Source organism: Trichosurus vulpecula, chromosome 3 (genome assembly GCF_011100635.1).
Source record: "Trichosurus vulpecula isolate mTriVul1 chromosome 3, mTriVul1.pri, whole genome shotgun sequence".
Classification (NCBI taxonomy): Eukaryota; Metazoa; Chordata; class Mammalia; order Diprotodontia; family Phalangeridae; genus Trichosurus; species Trichosurus vulpecula.
This window is the reverse complement of record NC_050575.1, coordinates 109991387-110008606: the sequence shown is the minus strand read 5'-3', so window position 1 is coordinate 110008606 and position 17220 is coordinate 109991387. Positions and strand designations below refer to the sequence as shown.

The 17220-nt window shown below is 35.4% G+C and overlaps 1 protein-coding gene across 1 annotated transcript in view; it reads left to right on the top strand.

Annotated features, from left to right (window-relative positions):
• Positions 1–17220, top strand: part of RBL1 (RB transcriptional corepressor like 1) — a 71292-nt gene that overhangs the window by 12582 nt on the left and 41490 nt on the right. Inside the window, exons 3-8 of the mRNA XM_036749157.1 lie at positions 9770–9970; positions 11388–11452; positions 11545–11673; positions 11807–11967; positions 15274–15323; positions 15832–16018. Of these exons, the coding sequence (XP_036605052.1) occupies positions 9770–9970; positions 11388–11452; positions 11545–11673; positions 11807–11967; positions 15274–15323; positions 15832–16018 (793 nt within the window). The remainder of the gene's footprint in view (positions 1–9769; positions 9971–11387; positions 11453–11544; positions 11674–11806; positions 11968–15273; positions 15324–15831; positions 16019–17220) is intronic.

Sequence of the window (17220 nt, the reverse complement as noted above, 5' to 3'; positions counted from 1 at the left end):
AAATACCTGCATATATCTGCCAAAACAGACACATAAAACATTTTTTATACAAATGAAGTTAGATCTAAATAATTGAAGTATTATTTATTGGTCATGGGTAGGTAAAGCCAATATAATAAAAAAATGACGGTTTTACCCAACTAATACATTTATGTAATGACATCCAATTAAATTACTAAAAAATTACCTTATCGAGTTATAAAAAACAATAACAGAGTTCATTTAGAAGGACAAAAGGTCAAGACCTTCAAAGAAACTGGGGGAAAATGGGTGTAAAGGAAGTAGATCCAGCAGTATCGGATGTAAACCATATTATAAGGTGAGAGCATTGTTGAAGTGTAAAATGGATAATTTTGATTATTTTAAATTAAAATTTCCTTGTATTAATAAAACATATATAGCCAAGAATAGAAAGAATGCAGAAAATTGGGGGAAAAAGTTTCATAGACATTCTCTCAGAATGTGATCGAGTTGGAATATTGCTGTGATGTAGGAAATGATGAGCTGGTTGATTTAGAAAAACATGGAAAAACTTGGACATGTGAAAGAAAAAGCTATCCACCTTTAGAAAAACAGATGACAGAGGTAATCAAAAACAAACACTTTCAAAAGGGGACAGGGTCAAGGGAGAAAATTCAATAAAGCGGGATGGGTTGGGAAGGAGCAAAATATAGTTAGTCTTTCACAACATGAGTATTGTGGAAGGGTTATACATAATGATACACATGTGGCCTATGAATTGCTTGACTTCTTAGGGAGGGTGGGTGGGAAAGGAAGAGGGGAGAGAATTTGGAACTCAAAGTTTTAAAAACAGATGTTCAAAAACAAAAAAAAAAGTTTTTGCATGCAACTAGAAAGTAAGATACACAGGCAGTGGGGCATAGAAATTTATCTTGCCCTACAAGAAAGGAAGGGAAAAGGGGTGATAGAGGGGAGGGCTGACTGGGGAACAGGGCAACCAGAATATATGCCATCTTGGAGTGGGGGGGAGGGTAGAAATGGGGAGAAAATTTGTAATTCAAACTCTTGTGAAAATCAATGCTGAAAACTAAATATGTTAAATAAATAAATTTAAATTAAAAAAAAAAGAAAAACAGATGACAAGTAGAAATAAGAATAGTATGGTCTTAGATATATGTGTACAAGTACATATGTGTATATATGTTTATATATATATATGTACAATATATGTGTGTGTGTCTGTGCTTAATTGTAACCTTCTTTGGGGGGGTGAAGGAGGGAGGGGAAAAATAAAGTAAAAAGTGCACAGTAGAGAAAAAAAGAAAAACTACAAGGATGCAAAGAAAAGCTGGATAGCTTTGAAAAAATTGTGTAGTATATGGGTTTTCTTGAAATGGAAATTTATTGCTTTATATTGAATCCTTTCTTATGTTCTGCTGTGTACATGCCAATATTTTTTTTCCTTTTCTTATTTTGTACTTAAATTTAAAATAAATTTTAAAACTTTTTTCAAAAAAAGAAGAGGGGCAGCTAGGTGGAGCAGTGAGTAGAGTACCGGCCCTGGAGTCAGGAGGACCTGAGTTCAAATCTGGCCCTCAGACACTTGACACACTTACTAGCTCTGTGACCTTGGGCAAGTCACTTAACCCCAATTGCCCTGCCTCATCCCCCTCCAAAATAAATACAAAAAAAAGTCACTGAAGTAAAGAATTCCTTAAAAATTGAATTAGGCAGGTGGAAGATAGTGACTCCATGAGACATCAAGAAACAATAAAACAAGTCAAAAGAGTAAAACAGTAGAACAAAATGCGATATGTCTCATTAAAAAAACAATTGGTCTGGAAAGTAGATTGAGGAGAAATACCTTCAGAATTATTAGATTACCTGAAAGCCATGATGAAAAAATCATTTCTCAAGTCATCATATCTCAAGAAATTATCAGGGAAAACTGCTTCAATGTCTTAGATACAAATGGTAAAATAGAAATGGAAAGAATCTACCAATCATTTCCAAAATGAAAACTCCCAGGAATATTGTAACCAAATTCCAGAGCTCCCAGGTCAAAGAAAATGTTGCAAGCAGTTGGAGAGAAACCATTCAAATACTGTGGAGTCACAGTCAGGATCACACAGGGTTTAGTAGCTTCCATGTTAAGAGAGCAGAGGGTTTGAAAAACGATATTCTGGAAGGCAAAAGAGCTAGGATTACAACCAAGAATAACCTGCCCAGAAAAGACTGAATACTGTATAATCCTTTGGGGAAGGAGGGAGGGAATAGATATTTAATGAAATAGAGGACTTTGAAGCATTCCTGATGAAAAGACTAGAGCTGAATAGAAAATTTGGCATTCAAACACAAGATTCTAGAGAATCATAAAAAAGTAAACATGAAAGAATAATCATAAGGGACTCAATAAAATTAAACTGTTTATATTCTTATATGGAAAGATAATACATGCAACTCCCAAGAACCTTATTATTAGGGTAATTGGAAGAAATCTATATAGAGAACATGAGTGTGAGTTGATTATGTTGGGATCATTTCCCCCCCCCCCAAAAGGGGATAAGAAAAGGGGGGGGATGCACTGGGGGAAAGGAGAAGGGAGAGGTAGAATTAACTTCCCCCATAAAAGAAGCATAAAAGGAATAGCTTTTATAGTGGAGGGGAAAATGGGAGGTGGGGGTGAGAGGCAATGCTTGAATCTCACTCTCATGGGAATTGGTTCAGAGGGAAGAACATATATACACACTTAGTTCAGTATATAAATCTATATCACCTGGTTGGGAAATAGGGTAACGATTGAGAGTTGTAGAGTTGGGGAATGGTAAAAGAGGATGGATTAAGGGAGGTAGTGGTCAGAAGCAAAACAGATTTTTGAGGAGGACAAGATAAAAAGAAGGAAAAAACAAGAAAATAGGATGAAAGGAAATACATAGTAATCATAACTGTGAATGGGAAGTGGATAGCAGAATGGATTAAAAATCAGAATCTAACAGTAGGTTAGATTTAAAAACAAACACACACACACAGTTAAAATAAAGGGCTGGAGCAGAATCTAATATGCTTCAACTGAAGTAAAAAAGGCTGGGGTAGCAATCATGATCTCAGACAAAGCAAAAGTAAAAATAGGCCTGTTTTGAAAGATAATCAGGGAAACTACATTTTGCCCAAAAGTACTTACGAAGTAATATCAAAAAATTTTCCAGCAAGTTTCTCTGATAATGACCTTATTTCTCAAATATATAGAGAACTTAGTCAAATTTATAAAAATAGGAGCTATTCTCCATTTGATAAATGGTTTTTCAGAAGAAATCAATGCTATCTATGGTCATAATGGAAAAACTGCTCTAAAAAGGACTTGTATGTACAAAAATAGTAGTTCCTTTTGTGGTGGCAAAGAATTGAAAATGAAGAAGAGGCCTATCATTTGGGGAGTGGCTAAACAAGTTGTGGCATATGATTGGAGTACTATTGTGCTATAAAAAATGACAAAGAGGATGGTTTCAGAAAAAACATGATGCCAAGACCTATATGAACTGATGCACGGTGAAGTGAGAAGAACCATTGTGCACTGTTACAGAGCAATGTTGTGTGATGATCAACTGTGAAAGACTTGGCTACTCTAATCAATACAGTAATCCGAGACAATTTCAGAGGACTCATGATGAAAAATGTTACCTACCTCCAGAGAGAGAATTAATGAACTCTTGATTGCAAATTGAAGTATAATTTTCTCACTTTTTTGTGATATGGTTAATATTGAAATATGTTTTGCATGATTTCATTTGTATAATTGATATCATATTGCTGCATGCCTTCTCAGTGGGTGGGGAGAGGGATGGGAGAGAATGAAAGAATTTGAAACTCAAAATTTAAAAAGAAAAGAATGCTAAAAATAAGTTATAAATTGCCAAAAAGAAAAAGTTCTTTTTAGATAGTGATGTAACCTTAACTCATGAATCTGGTCCAAGAGAGAGATGTTTTGAATATGTAAAATACACTAAATTAGGGAAACTAGGTATGGGTATGGACTGTGCAAATTTTGTGAGTCAGTAAAAAAATTTGGTGGACTCAAAGATACTTGATACCATCCACAGAGATATTTTAAAGCTCTTTTTATGGGGACTTCAAATAGCTGGTTGGAGTATTACTGATGGTCCGTTGGTTAGTAAAATTCGATTTGTCATTATGGTGAATATTCTTTTTTAAAAAGCATTGAAGCACAATGTATAATACATTGTGTGCTAGAGTAGGTACAAAGATAAATAAGAAACAGTTTCTACTTGTATATAGGTACTTATGGGTCTCTTAGGGGGAGGTATGACATATACACAAATATAATTTGAATTAGAATATAAAGAATGCATAAGAAAACTGTAAAACAATATGAGGTTGAATGAGGGAGAAATCAAATTCAGCTCTAAGATGTCCATGTGTACTGTGAGCTGCATTTTGTTGTAGGGAAATGGAACATCACCTCTTTCCTCTTTAGGTTTTGAATCTTATTGAACTGTATTGATTTATAGGAAGTAGCAGTGTATTCTATAGAATAATATGTCACAACAGCTAAATTATATCTTTATCTGTTTATGGTTCTGTGTTGAGTATTCTACAATCTAAGGCAAACAGCATGGATGTACAAACAGACAAAGAATATACCACCAGCATAGCAAGCTAATGAAGCAAGTTAGGCTATTCTTGTATCCTACATTCAATCCATTCCTCTCTCTTGGAAGATTCCCAACCTCATTCCCCATCTCTGATCTTCAACTTATCTCTGTCTACTAGAGCATTCCTTGTTCTGACAAACATGCTTAAAGTCTACCCCATCCTTAAAAGACATTCACATCTTAAACTATAGAGCAGCAGTCATTAAAACTACCTGGTACTGGCTAAGAAACAGAGTTGTGAATCAGTGGAATAGGATAGGAACACAAGATGGAGAAGTCAACAACTATAGCAATCTACACTTTGATAAACTCAAAGAGGCCAGCTTCTGGGCTAAGAATTCACTATTTCACAAAAACTATTGGGAAAATTGGAAAATGGTAGGGCAGAAACTGGGCATAGACCAATATCTTACACCATATACCAAAATAAAGTCAAAATGGGTTCATGATTTAGGAGTAAAGGGTGATACTATAAGTAATTTGGGAGAGCAAGGAATAGTTTACTTATCAGATTTATGGAAAAGAAAAGAATTCATGACCCAACAAGAGATAGAGAGCATTACAAAATGCAAAATGGATAATTTTGATTATGTTAAATTGAAATGTTTTTGTACAAAAAAAAAAAGCCAATGCAACAAAGATTAGGAGGGAAGCAGAAAATTGGGAGAAAATCTTTACAACTAGTGTATCTGATAAAGGACTCATTTCTAAAATATACAGGGAACTGAGCCAAATATATAGGAATACAAGCCATTCCCCAGTTGAGAAATGGTCAAAGGATATGAATAGACAGTTTTCAGAGGAAGAAATTAAAGATATCTATAGGCATGTGAAAAAATGCTCAAAATCACTACTTATTAGAGAAATGCAAATCAAAACAACTCTTAGATACCACATCTCTCCTGTCAGATTGGCTAAAATAACAAAACAGGAAAATGATAAATGCTGGAGAAGATGTGGGAAAATTGGAACATTGTTACATTGCTGGTGGAGTTGTGAGATGATCCAGCCATTTTGGAGAGCAATTTGGAACTACGCCCAAAGGGCTATAAAAATGTTCATACCCTTTGACCCAGAAATACCACTTCTAGGGCTGTATCCCAAAGAAATTACACAAGCGGGAAAAGGACCCATTTGTACAAAAATATTTATAGCGTCTCTTTTTGTGGTAGCTAAGAATTGGAAATCAAAGGGATGCCCATCAATTGGGGAATGGCTGAACAAGCTGTGGTATATGAAGGTAATGGAATACTATTGTGCCATAAGAAATGGGAATGATACGGACTTCATAACAACCTGGAAAAACCTACATGACATAATGCTGAGTGAGCAGAGCAGAACCAGGAGAACATTATACACAACCACAGATATATGGATTCTGTGAGGACCAACCCTGACAGACTTTGCTCTTCTCAGCAACACAGTGTGCAGAGACAGCTCCAAAGGACTCACGATGGAGAGTGCTATCTACATCCAGAGAAAGAACTATGAAGTATAAATGCAGATTGAGGCACATGTCATGCTAGCCCCCCCCCCTTTTTTTTTCTTTTTCTCTCTTTTGTTTTTGGGTTGTTTTGTTTTTTTCTTTTGGTCCTGTTTCTTCTTTCTCATGATTCATTTCATTGATCACGGTTCTTCTCCACAATTTGACTAGTGTGTAAATTAATTCAATGCAAAGTTATATGTGGAAGCTATATGGGATTCCATGCTGTCTTGGGGAGGGAGGGAAGAAAATCTGGAACTCAAAGTTATGTAGAACCGAATGTTGTAAACTAAAAATAAAAATTAAAAAAAAAGACATTCACATCCCTTTGGGCTATCATCCTATATCTCTCTTTTTTCACAGCCAAACTCTTAGAAAAAACTGTTTATGCAGGTTACTTTCACTTCCTTCTTTCCTTCTCAATCTTTTGCAGCCTGGCTTCCAGCCTCATCACTCAACTGAAACTGCTCTCTTCAAAGTCACAAGTGGCCTTTTAATTGCCAGACTTAATGGCTTTTTCTCATGTTTCATCTCTTCTGACTTCTCAGCAGAATTTGACTCTCTTGATTACTTTCTCCTCTTGTATAGTCTCTCCTCTGACTTTTCATGACACTGCTCTCAGTTCTCTTCCTACTTGTGTAGCTGCTCTCTCTTAGTCTGCTTTACTGTATCATACTTTATCATACTTTACTGTATCATATATCACTTTTTACTATATCCAGGTCTTACTCTGTAACTGTGAGTGTATCCTAAGGTTCTTTCCTGGGTCTTCTTTTCTTCTCTTATGATAGCATCAGCTCTCTCAGGGTCAGTTACTATCTCTCTGTGGTCATCTTGGAACATACTCCCTCCACACCTTTTTATTATTGAATTTTTCACTTCCTTTGAGACACAGCTGAAGCACCACCTCCTACATAGTCTTTCCTGAGCACCAACACTAAGTGCTGGTGTCCTTTCTTCTCCAACTACCATGTATTTATTTTGTATTATTCCATACATGTCAGTCAATAAACACTTATATTTATTTTAAAATTTATATTTAGTCTTCATATACTTTTATATGTACATGATTTCTTCTGTGAGAGAATATAAACTCCTTTAGAGCAGAGATTGGTTCATTTTTTTGTCTTTATATCCCCAGAGCCTGGCACATAGTTGGCAATTAATATATGCTTATCGATTGATAGATTTTTTTGATGCAAGTGACTCCCAGATGCAGCCTTGATCTCTTTCCTGACTTTAGTTCCATATCACCAACTGCTTATTAGACATTTCAAACTTGAACTCAACATTTCCAAAGCAAAAAACTCATCTTTTTCCCCAGTCCCTCCCTTTTTTTTAAATTAACATCATCTATTTCTTCTCCCTCTCGGATAGAAAAACAAAACTCAAATAATAAATACGCACAGTAAAGTAAAACAAATTTCTGAATTAATCATGCCTCAAAACACATGTCGCATTCTGCATATTGAATCCATTGGGAAATGGGTAGTACGCTTCATCATTTATCCTCTGGAGTTATGTTTGATCATTGCAATGATCAGAGTTGCTTTAATTTGCATTTCACTAATTATTAGTGATTTGAAGCATTTATTCATATGAATAAATTGGCTAGTGATAGCTTGGATTTCTTCCTTTGAAAACTGCCTATTCATATTGTTTGATTATTTATCAGGAGAATTGCCCTTATTCTTATAAATTTAAATCAATTCCTTATATATCTTAGAAATGAGACCTTTATCAGAGTAACTTGCTGCCAGGATTTTTCCCAGTCAGCTGTTTCCCTAATTTTAGCTTCATTGACATTGTTTATGACAATCTTTTAAATGTCTTACTGCATAATTGAATTTACCTTTTTGTTCTCTGTGATCCTCTCTATCCTTTGTTTTGTCATGAACTCTTCTTTTATCCAAAGGGAAAATCCTTCCTTGTTCCTCTAATTTGTTTAAGATGTGACATTTTACATCTATGTCACGTATCCATTTGGAGTAATTCTTGGCATATGGTATGAGGTTTTGATCTAAACCTAATTTCTGTCATACATCTTTCTCAGAAGTTTTTGTCAAATAATGAATCATTGCCCCATTAACAGAGGTCTCTTAAAACACACCCTTCTCCCTAACTTTCCTCTCTCTGTTGAGATCTCAAGAATTCTTTCAATCCCCCCAGGTTTGCAACCTTAGAGTCATTCTTCCTCTACCCAGCCTCCCTTCCCCACCCACCACCCCCATATTCAGTGAGTTGCCAGATCTTGACAATTCTACCTCTAAATTATTTCTCAAATTCAGTCTCCTTCTCTTCACTCACGTGATCACCACCAGTTCAGGTCCTTATCACCTGTTACTTGGACTACTATAATAGCTTCCTAATTGGTCACCCCCCTGCCTGAAATCTTTCCAATTCCTAGTCTGTTCTCTATACAATGAACAAGGTGATATTCCTGAAGCACAGATCTGATTATGTTATCCACCTGCTCGAAAAGCTCCAGTGGCTCCCTATTGTATCCAAGTTCAAATATAAACAGCTCGCTTAAGCATTTAAAGGATTTTACCATCTGTCTCTAACTTTTACTTCCAGGCTCATCCCCATGTATTCTATAGCTTATCCAAACTGGCCTACTTCCTTCTCCTTTTACATTCCATGTCCTCTCCTGTCTTCATGCTTTTGTACAGGTTGTCCTCCATGCATGGAGTGCTTTTCTTCCTCACTTCTGTTTCTTAGAAACTCTCCCTTCAGAAGTTCAGCTCAAGTGTTGCCTTCTTCATGAGGTCTTTTCTGATTTCCCCCCACAGTTAGTGCCCTGTCAATAAAATTATTTTGCATACAGGTTATATTTATTTTTCTGTGTGTATCACTTCCTCTCCACAGAACATAAGCTTCTTGAGGGCAGAGACTTTAATTTTTGTCTTTCTCCAGTTCCTGGCACATAGGGACTTAAATGTTTGTTTATTGGTTGATAGGCTAAAGAAAGTCTTTCATTCTGTTCATCATATATCGGGTTAGTATCTTTTAAGAAACTAAGCTTTGGGACTTGAATGCCTGAGCTTAATCTTCACTCTATAACTTAGTGTTTTTGTGCCCTCAGCCCAAATCTATTTTGCAATGAGACACCATGCATTATTTTTTAAAAAGTTTAAATACCTTTTGTTTTTATATCATAGAAACATCTGACTATATCCTCATCTACCCCCAAAACATTCAACTTTCTCTCATAATAAAGAAATAACAGTTAATCAAAATTAACTCAACATTGACTGAATCTGAAAGTTCCATGTTCTATCTTTTCTAGCCCATTCAGTGAATCCAGCTCTCACTTGACAAATATTTATTGAGTTCTTTCCATATCCAAAGCACTGTCTAGGTGCTGTGGGGAATAAGGAAAAGTAAAAATATAATCCCTGCCATGTCAGCATTTATACTAGAGTTGATGATATCACATCTGCATACAAAGTTAATTACACAAGGAATTATGTACAGAGAATGTGCTTTAGAATATAAGGGAGGCTATGAGGATAAATTCACAAGCTTAGGGGTGGTAGCTATGTAACAGCGTTTTTCATGACTAAAATTGTTTTATCTTATTTTTTAAATTCATCGTGTGGACTGATTTAAAAAAAAAGCCAACTGATTTTGTTGCTTTTCTTTTTTTTCTAAGTTTAATTCAGTTTTTTAGTAAAATGAAGAAGTGGATAGATATGTCAAACCTGCCACAGGAATTTCGTGAGCGCATAGAAAGGCTGGAGAGAAACTTTGAGGTGTCAACTGTGATTTTCAAAAAATTTGAACCAATTTTTTTGGACATATTTAGAAATCCGTATGAGGAGCCACCAAAATTGCCACGGAGTAGAAAACAGAGGTAAGAATCTTATTAAATGAGGTGTTCTATGTAAGTATAATACTTTATTAGCTATTATTATTATTACTTTAACTTTTAAAAAGTTTTATTTTTGTCTTTAATTTTTATGCCATCTGCGTTTTTCCTTATCTGCCTGCTCATCCCCATTGAACCCTTCTTTGTAACACAGGGAAACATTTAAGCAAGACCTGTGGATTCAGCAGCTAGTAGCTAATATACTAAATTTCATATCCATATTCCCTTCCTCTCTATTGAGAGGGAGATATTATGTTTCTATTTCAGTTCTCCTAGACCAGGCCTGCACAACATCCTGGACTGTGGGCAGTACATTATGCAGGCCTATTTTACATCCTCTACATTTTTTCCAGACTGCCTGAAATCCGTTGGTGGGCCGTATATTTTGCAGGACTGTCCTAGACTGAGATTGTTCATTTAAACTCATTAGACTTGGATTACTTTTTAGTTTTTATTGTTTACAATACTGTAATGTGTATTTTGTTCTCTTGGTTTTTTTATTCAATATCATGTCACATGTCTTCTTATGTTTCTCTGAATTGGCCATATTCATCATTTCATAAAACTCAATAATATGCTATATTCACATACTATGATTTGTTTAACTATTCTTCGCCCAATAGGCACCCATTTTGTTCCTAATTTTTTCTACCACAAAGAATGCTGTTACAAATTTAGTATTACATGTAAGGACCTTTCTTTTTGTCATTGATTACTCCATTCATTGTAGTATATACCCAACAGTTAGATCAGTGGGTCAAAGCATATAAACAGTTTAGTGATTTTTTCATCCATAATTCAAAAATTATTTCCAAAATTATTTAATCAATTCAGAGTGTCCAACCAACAATGTATTACTGCAGCTTATGTGTTATTTGTGTCAGCAATTATCTACAAAGAAGTTAAAAATATTCATTCATACATTACTTGTGACTGAAATTTCAAGATAGTATTTCTCTATATTTTTCTTTCTTCTCTTTCCCTTTTTTTTTTTTTTGAGGCACTTAGGGGTTAAGTGACTTACCCAGGGTCACATAGCTAGGACTTGAACTCAAGTGCTCCTGACTTCAGGGCCAGTGCTCTATCCATTGTGCTGCCTAGACGCCTCCTCTCTGTATTTTTCAAAGGGAGTAGGAAGAGTTTGTTTATTCCTTAGTTTAAGAAATTCTGTGGCACTTGCTAATTGGAGATGTTATTAAGTTTGAATCTAATACGTGGACCGCAAATAACTAGCCTCATGATTTGAAAGAGAAGTGTGAGGTAAAGTGAATGGAATTTATATGTCATTTGATTTTAATATTTTCTCATTTACTCCTAAACTTTAAAAAACTCTGGTGTGGTTTTTATTCTAGAAAGCTAGTGAGAGTATTGAAATTGAATGTAACTTTTTTTTCCTTTCTAGACGAGTGCCTTGCACTGTTAAAGATCTCTTCAACTTCTGTTGGACGCTCTTTGTCTATACCAAAGGTAAGTTGGTGTTTTAGTAATTGATATTTGTATTTCGTGAAGTTGTTCATATTTGACATGATAGGTTTGTGGTCTTTGTGTTCTTTGTAAAGGTAACTTTCGTATGATTGGAGATGATTTAGTAAACTCTTATCATTTACTTCTGTGCTGCTTGGATCTAACTTTCACAAATGCCATTATGTGCCCAAATAGAAGAGATTTGCTGAATCTGTCATTCAAAGGTAAGACCTTATTTATTTGTAAAAGTAAATTATTTCTAACCATTTAAATGCATTTTAAAAAATAACTGTGTTCTCTCTCCATCTCTTTTTTTTCTTTTCTTCCTTCTGTCTCTTTCCCCTTATGCCACCTTAGGTTTACCACCTGATTTCCATACTTCTGACTTTAGAGCCTCTGAAGAACCGCCATGTATCATTGCTACACTCTGTGAGCTACATGATGGACTTCTAGTAGAAGCAAAAGGGATAAAGGAGCATTACTTTAAACCATACATTTCAAAACTATTTGATAGAAAGGTACAGTGCCTGTTATCAGATAAATAAAATCTCAAGTGGTTATGGAACACATGGAAAAGTCATTTTCAGTAAATTCCATTTCCACCATTAAACCTTTTCAAGTTGGTTATGGTCTCAGTTCTTTCACCAACTAGCTGGGGGACCCTTGGCAAGTTACTTCATATTCTTTACCTCAAATCTTCATCTGTAAAATGAGAAGGTTGGGCTAGATGATCTCTAAGATTCCTTCCAGCTTTAGTGTTCTATGGTAAAGACTCACTCTTGCTCAAACTTCTGGATATAGCGGTTTCCTTTCCTCAGATATCCACATTATGGCTCACACATGCATATTTAAAAATGACTAATGACATGCCTCTGGAAATTCTTGCTGATTTTTCTATATACATTTAATTACAATTTTTAACAAGAAACAGCATAGTACAAGGGATATTGGGACTGCTTTGGAATCAGGAAGGTCTGGGTTTGTATTCTGTTTTTGATCCATATTAGTTTCGTGACCATAGGCAGATCTCTCAATTTCTCAGTGTTCCAGGCAATTCTCTGACATTATAAATTATAGATGAGTTGATGAGCTACAGTAGTAGAAGAAGTTTCTATAACAGGAACCCCCTACATGAATGAAATTACAGTTTGGGACTCTACCCCCCATTCCCAACCCCATGTCCCTACTGGAAAATGTATTTTATACAATTTTATAAAAAAAACAACTACTTAGTATTTTGATTGGTGTTATAGTAACTATAAAGGAGTTAATTGGGGGAATATTATTTTTATTGTAATTAAACTGACTCTACCATGAACAATAAATATCCTTTCAGTTATTTAGGTTTATTTCACTTATTATTTTATAGTTGTCCTTGAAATGAAGGTCTTGCTCTCCCAGATTTTGAAACATAGTACAAAGAAGTTATCAAAACTATTTGGTACTGGGCAGAAAATAGAGAAGCCAGATATCCAACCAAATATGTACCAAAAAATTATTGTTTTATAAGCCTATAAAAATTAAAACCATAAAAAAGATTTATTATTAAATATATATACTTGGGAAAATTGGATAATAAATTGGCAGGAAATGGATTTAAACCCAAAACTCACAACATATAACTAGGTAAATTCTGCCTGGATAAAGACAAATATAAAACCTTAAAAAAGGAAGAAAATGGAATAATGTAATTTATTTTAATTGTGAGGAGATTACTTTTTCTTATCAAATGGAATTATTAGGGACACTCAATCAACAGTAATTTCTCTGGAGATGGACAACACCTTTGCATGATTTATTTATAGAGGGCAGGAACTAGATACATACTGAGTTCTATTTATGACAGCAAGGGCAGTGTTTAGGCCTATCAGTATCAGTAGTTGAAGGCTTCTTCTTGTCCCTTTTACTAGACTTAAATTCTCTTTTGAAACTCTCGCTTTCTTCTTGCTTTTGCTAAAGCTTACTTCCACAGGCTGAATAATAAGACCTTAAACATAGTTGGCTAATTTTGTTCCCCAATATTTCATTTAGAGAAAGAGACCCAGGCTTGTGATTTCATTAGTATAGGCATCTCCTATGGAAGGGAAATCCCTTTACTAATGCAGGTGGGCACCTTCTCTATGACTTTATAGTTTTAGAGTTGATTGGAGGTCTGAGAGGTTAAGGGACTTGCCCTTAGTCACACAGCAAGATGTAAATTCAGGTCTTCCTGGCTTTGAGGCCAGCTCTCTCCTGTGGCCACACTATCCCAATTAATCCCTGACACTTCTGTGTGTCTGACTTAGAGCAAGCAAACCTGTGATTCCTGAGGCCAGCACTGATGCATCTCTGGATTAGAGGTGGGACTCCAGTGTGGCCTGAGTTACCCAGTACTTCAGTATTTCATTTACATGATAGATAATCTTCATTGGTCTGCAGAAAATATTCTGTATTTCTATATTTTGTTTTTTTGCATTCTCTTAGATCAAGATGATATAGTGTTTCTTCCCACCTAAAAACTGTAATTTATTTCACTTTTCCCCCCCAAAAATTGTATTTGGTGTCTTCAATTTTATAATAAAAAGTATATTTAGACATATACATGGCAATCACAACTTATCAAGAGCTTTATCTTCCTTTTTGATCCTTAGGATTCTCTATGTTAATATATCTATACATCTTTGCACATATACTATCCTTCCATGGCTATGGTATTTTTTATTTGACTCACAGAACAAATTTAAAAATTTGGTCACTCAATTCTGATTTTTCCATGTTGCATTACTCCATTTTGCACTTTTTCTTATTTCTACATATTCTTAGTATGTTACATTGCATGACGAGTCACCTTCATGTTGGTGTGCCATATTCTCCTTACTCCCAGCCCCATCCATCTATTCTTCAATAGTTGAACATTTAGACTATTTCCAGTTTTCCCACTGTTACAGATAATACAGCTTTAAACAAGTAGCTTTTTCTTTTAAAGTCACTTCTTTGGGGGCTATTCCCAATGTTAGGATCACTGGGTCACAGATTGTGGCCAAGTTTGCAGTTGTTGCTGGGCATTGCCAATTTGCTCTTCAGAAAGAATGCATCCATTTGTAAAGCCAGCAGCACAGTATATCTTTTTCCTTACCACCCCACCTTTGGTTTTCCCAGAATTAATAAACATGATGTAGTATAATATAATCAATCAGAAGGAACTTTGGAGAATATCTAGTCTAATCCTTACCTGGACAGAGCACCCTCTTGATAGCATCCCCAGTTGTGATGATCAAGCCTGAGGCTTTAAGACCTTCAGCACTGGAAAACTCAGTACCTCCCAGGATAGTCCATTCCAATACTGGACAGCTCTATTTGTTGAGAAGTTTTTCCTTATATCAAATTTCAATCTGACGCTACACAACTTCAGTCTATTTTTTCTGGTCCCCTTGGGACCACAAAGAACAATCTTCCTAACCAGTTGTCCTTCAGATTTTTGAATAGTGATCATACGTATCTTTAGCTTGTAATTATTGGTGACTTTATATGTTTTTCAAATATTCACTATATTGGATTTCTGTCCTGTGAATTGACTGTACATATTTGGCCACTTGCTTATTAGGAACTTGGTATTGCCCTTATAAATTCAGTCACGTAACCAAAGATGAAAATGAGTCTCAGTGTTGCCCTTCTTAGTTTTATGCTATACATGCTTTATTTGTATAATTCAAACCTAAAATTACCAAGAATTTGTCTTCCACATTTAGAATAAATATGCTTATGTACTTCTCAACTTATTTCACATTTTGTTAAGTTTGTATAGCTAGGTTATAAGAAGTTTCTGAATATCTTTTCTTCCGCAGATTTTAAAAGGAGAATGCCTCTTGGATATTTCCAGTTTTGCAGATAACAGGTATGTATTATTTATATTAGAATAGCTCCAAAGAATTTAAATTTTCCCTGCATTTAGAGGCAAAAGATGAATAGTTATTAAACTCGGGCATAAGTATTGGCCTAATGACTTCAATTTTAATGCAGAAAGGTATTTTATCATTCCTAAGTGTGGTGTACAGCAAAATAGAAACATGGTTTGTCAAAAAAGTACATAGTTTGAAGCAGTCATTCCCCAGCTGATACTTTTTATTCTCCTTGATTATGTTTATCTTCCTTGATGTTTACAAGTTAGTCTGTATTTTCTGTACCCTTGTATTTCGAAGTAATGAGGATTTCCTAGTGGATGGTGAAGGGTACTAAAGAAATATAGGACTTCCCAATATTAGTAAATATGGATAAAGTCAATAAAAACTTCAGTCAGGACAGCAAAAGTTTTCTTGGACTTTTTGATTCTATCTTTGAGTTAGGGTGAATTCATTTTTTAAATAAATGTTTAACCATCAACTTAAAATACTGTTTCTTTTCAGCAAAGCAGTAAATAAGGAATATGAAGAATACGTTCTTACAGTTGGTGATTTTGATGAAAGGGTTTTCTTGGGAGCAGATGCAGAAGAGGAAATAGGAAGTCCTCAGAAGTTTACAGGTGACACCCCTGCAGGAAAATTGATTGCAAGAGTCCAAGTGGAATATAACCTTCAGCAGCATTTTGCTAAGGTATATAAACCTGTTCGGGTTTCAGTGTAACCTTGTGTCATTTTGCTACCAGAACACAAGTATCTTTTTGTAATAAAATCTTGAATTTCCAATATTAGCCTATGTTCTCATGAACCCATTAGCAGAAAGGATTTTAAAAAGAGAACTTTTTAGGCTTTCTGCTTTATTTCTCGGATGTATACATCAACACTGCCCTAAAGGCTCATTTCAATAACCTTGAAGTTATTTAAGATTCCTTGAGAGATGTAATTAATAGAGATGACTTTGTTCAACCCTCTGATAATAAAACTGGGAGGTCTGTGTTCACCAAAGGAGGAGATTCCTTAAGGAGGATTGAGGTCCCCTAGGTGCTCCTCTTTGCCAATATCATTGTACTAGGTGTATCTTGACCTGGAATATTGCAGAGCATCCTGGAAAACATCAATAACCACAAAAGAATTTGACCTAACAATCCGCCCATGATCTTCCAAGTGGATGAAGCAATTGTTGTCCAGATTATGGCATGCAGTTAGGCATGCAGTTAGATGGGTAACCTATAAAGCTCTTCCATCAGTATCTATCTTGTACAGACACAGATAGTATAAATAGACAAGGAATTGGGCCCAGAATTAAATAGAAGTGACTTAGATTGCCTTTGAGAAATTACAAAATTCCCTTAATGTCCCCACCTTCTCCCAGGACAAAAAACACATTTTAAAACATTTTTAAAATGTCACCATTGTTGTATGCTGTGAGTCATGGAATGTAGTAGCTTTGAGAGTGCAGGGAAAGGTGCATGATGGGTGTGAGTAGATTGTAGCACATAACACATAAAGAGCAATAGAGAAGCGTAAAGGACAGCAACAGAGAAATATATGCTTAAAGAAGAAGATGGGTCAGTCATGAGGTGAGAGAAGGGATAACTAAGGGCAGTGTGTGTACCACAAGTATCTTTGGGATTCCAGTAGGACATGAAGGAAGGGCCTTCAGCACAGTGGGCAAACTATTTATGGCAAACATGGAAGGAGATGGATGGAGTCAGGACAGGCAGGCACAGAGAGCTTGTAATCTGTGTCGTTAAAGGGAAAATTCATGTTTACATAAGCACATATCCTTTGGATTACACTTGCTGTTTGCTGTTTCTGGCTATATTTTCTCATCTCTTGTTTTTCAGTTGGGATAGATACTTACTTTTCCAGGCTCTGGCCTAGGAGCTTCAAAGA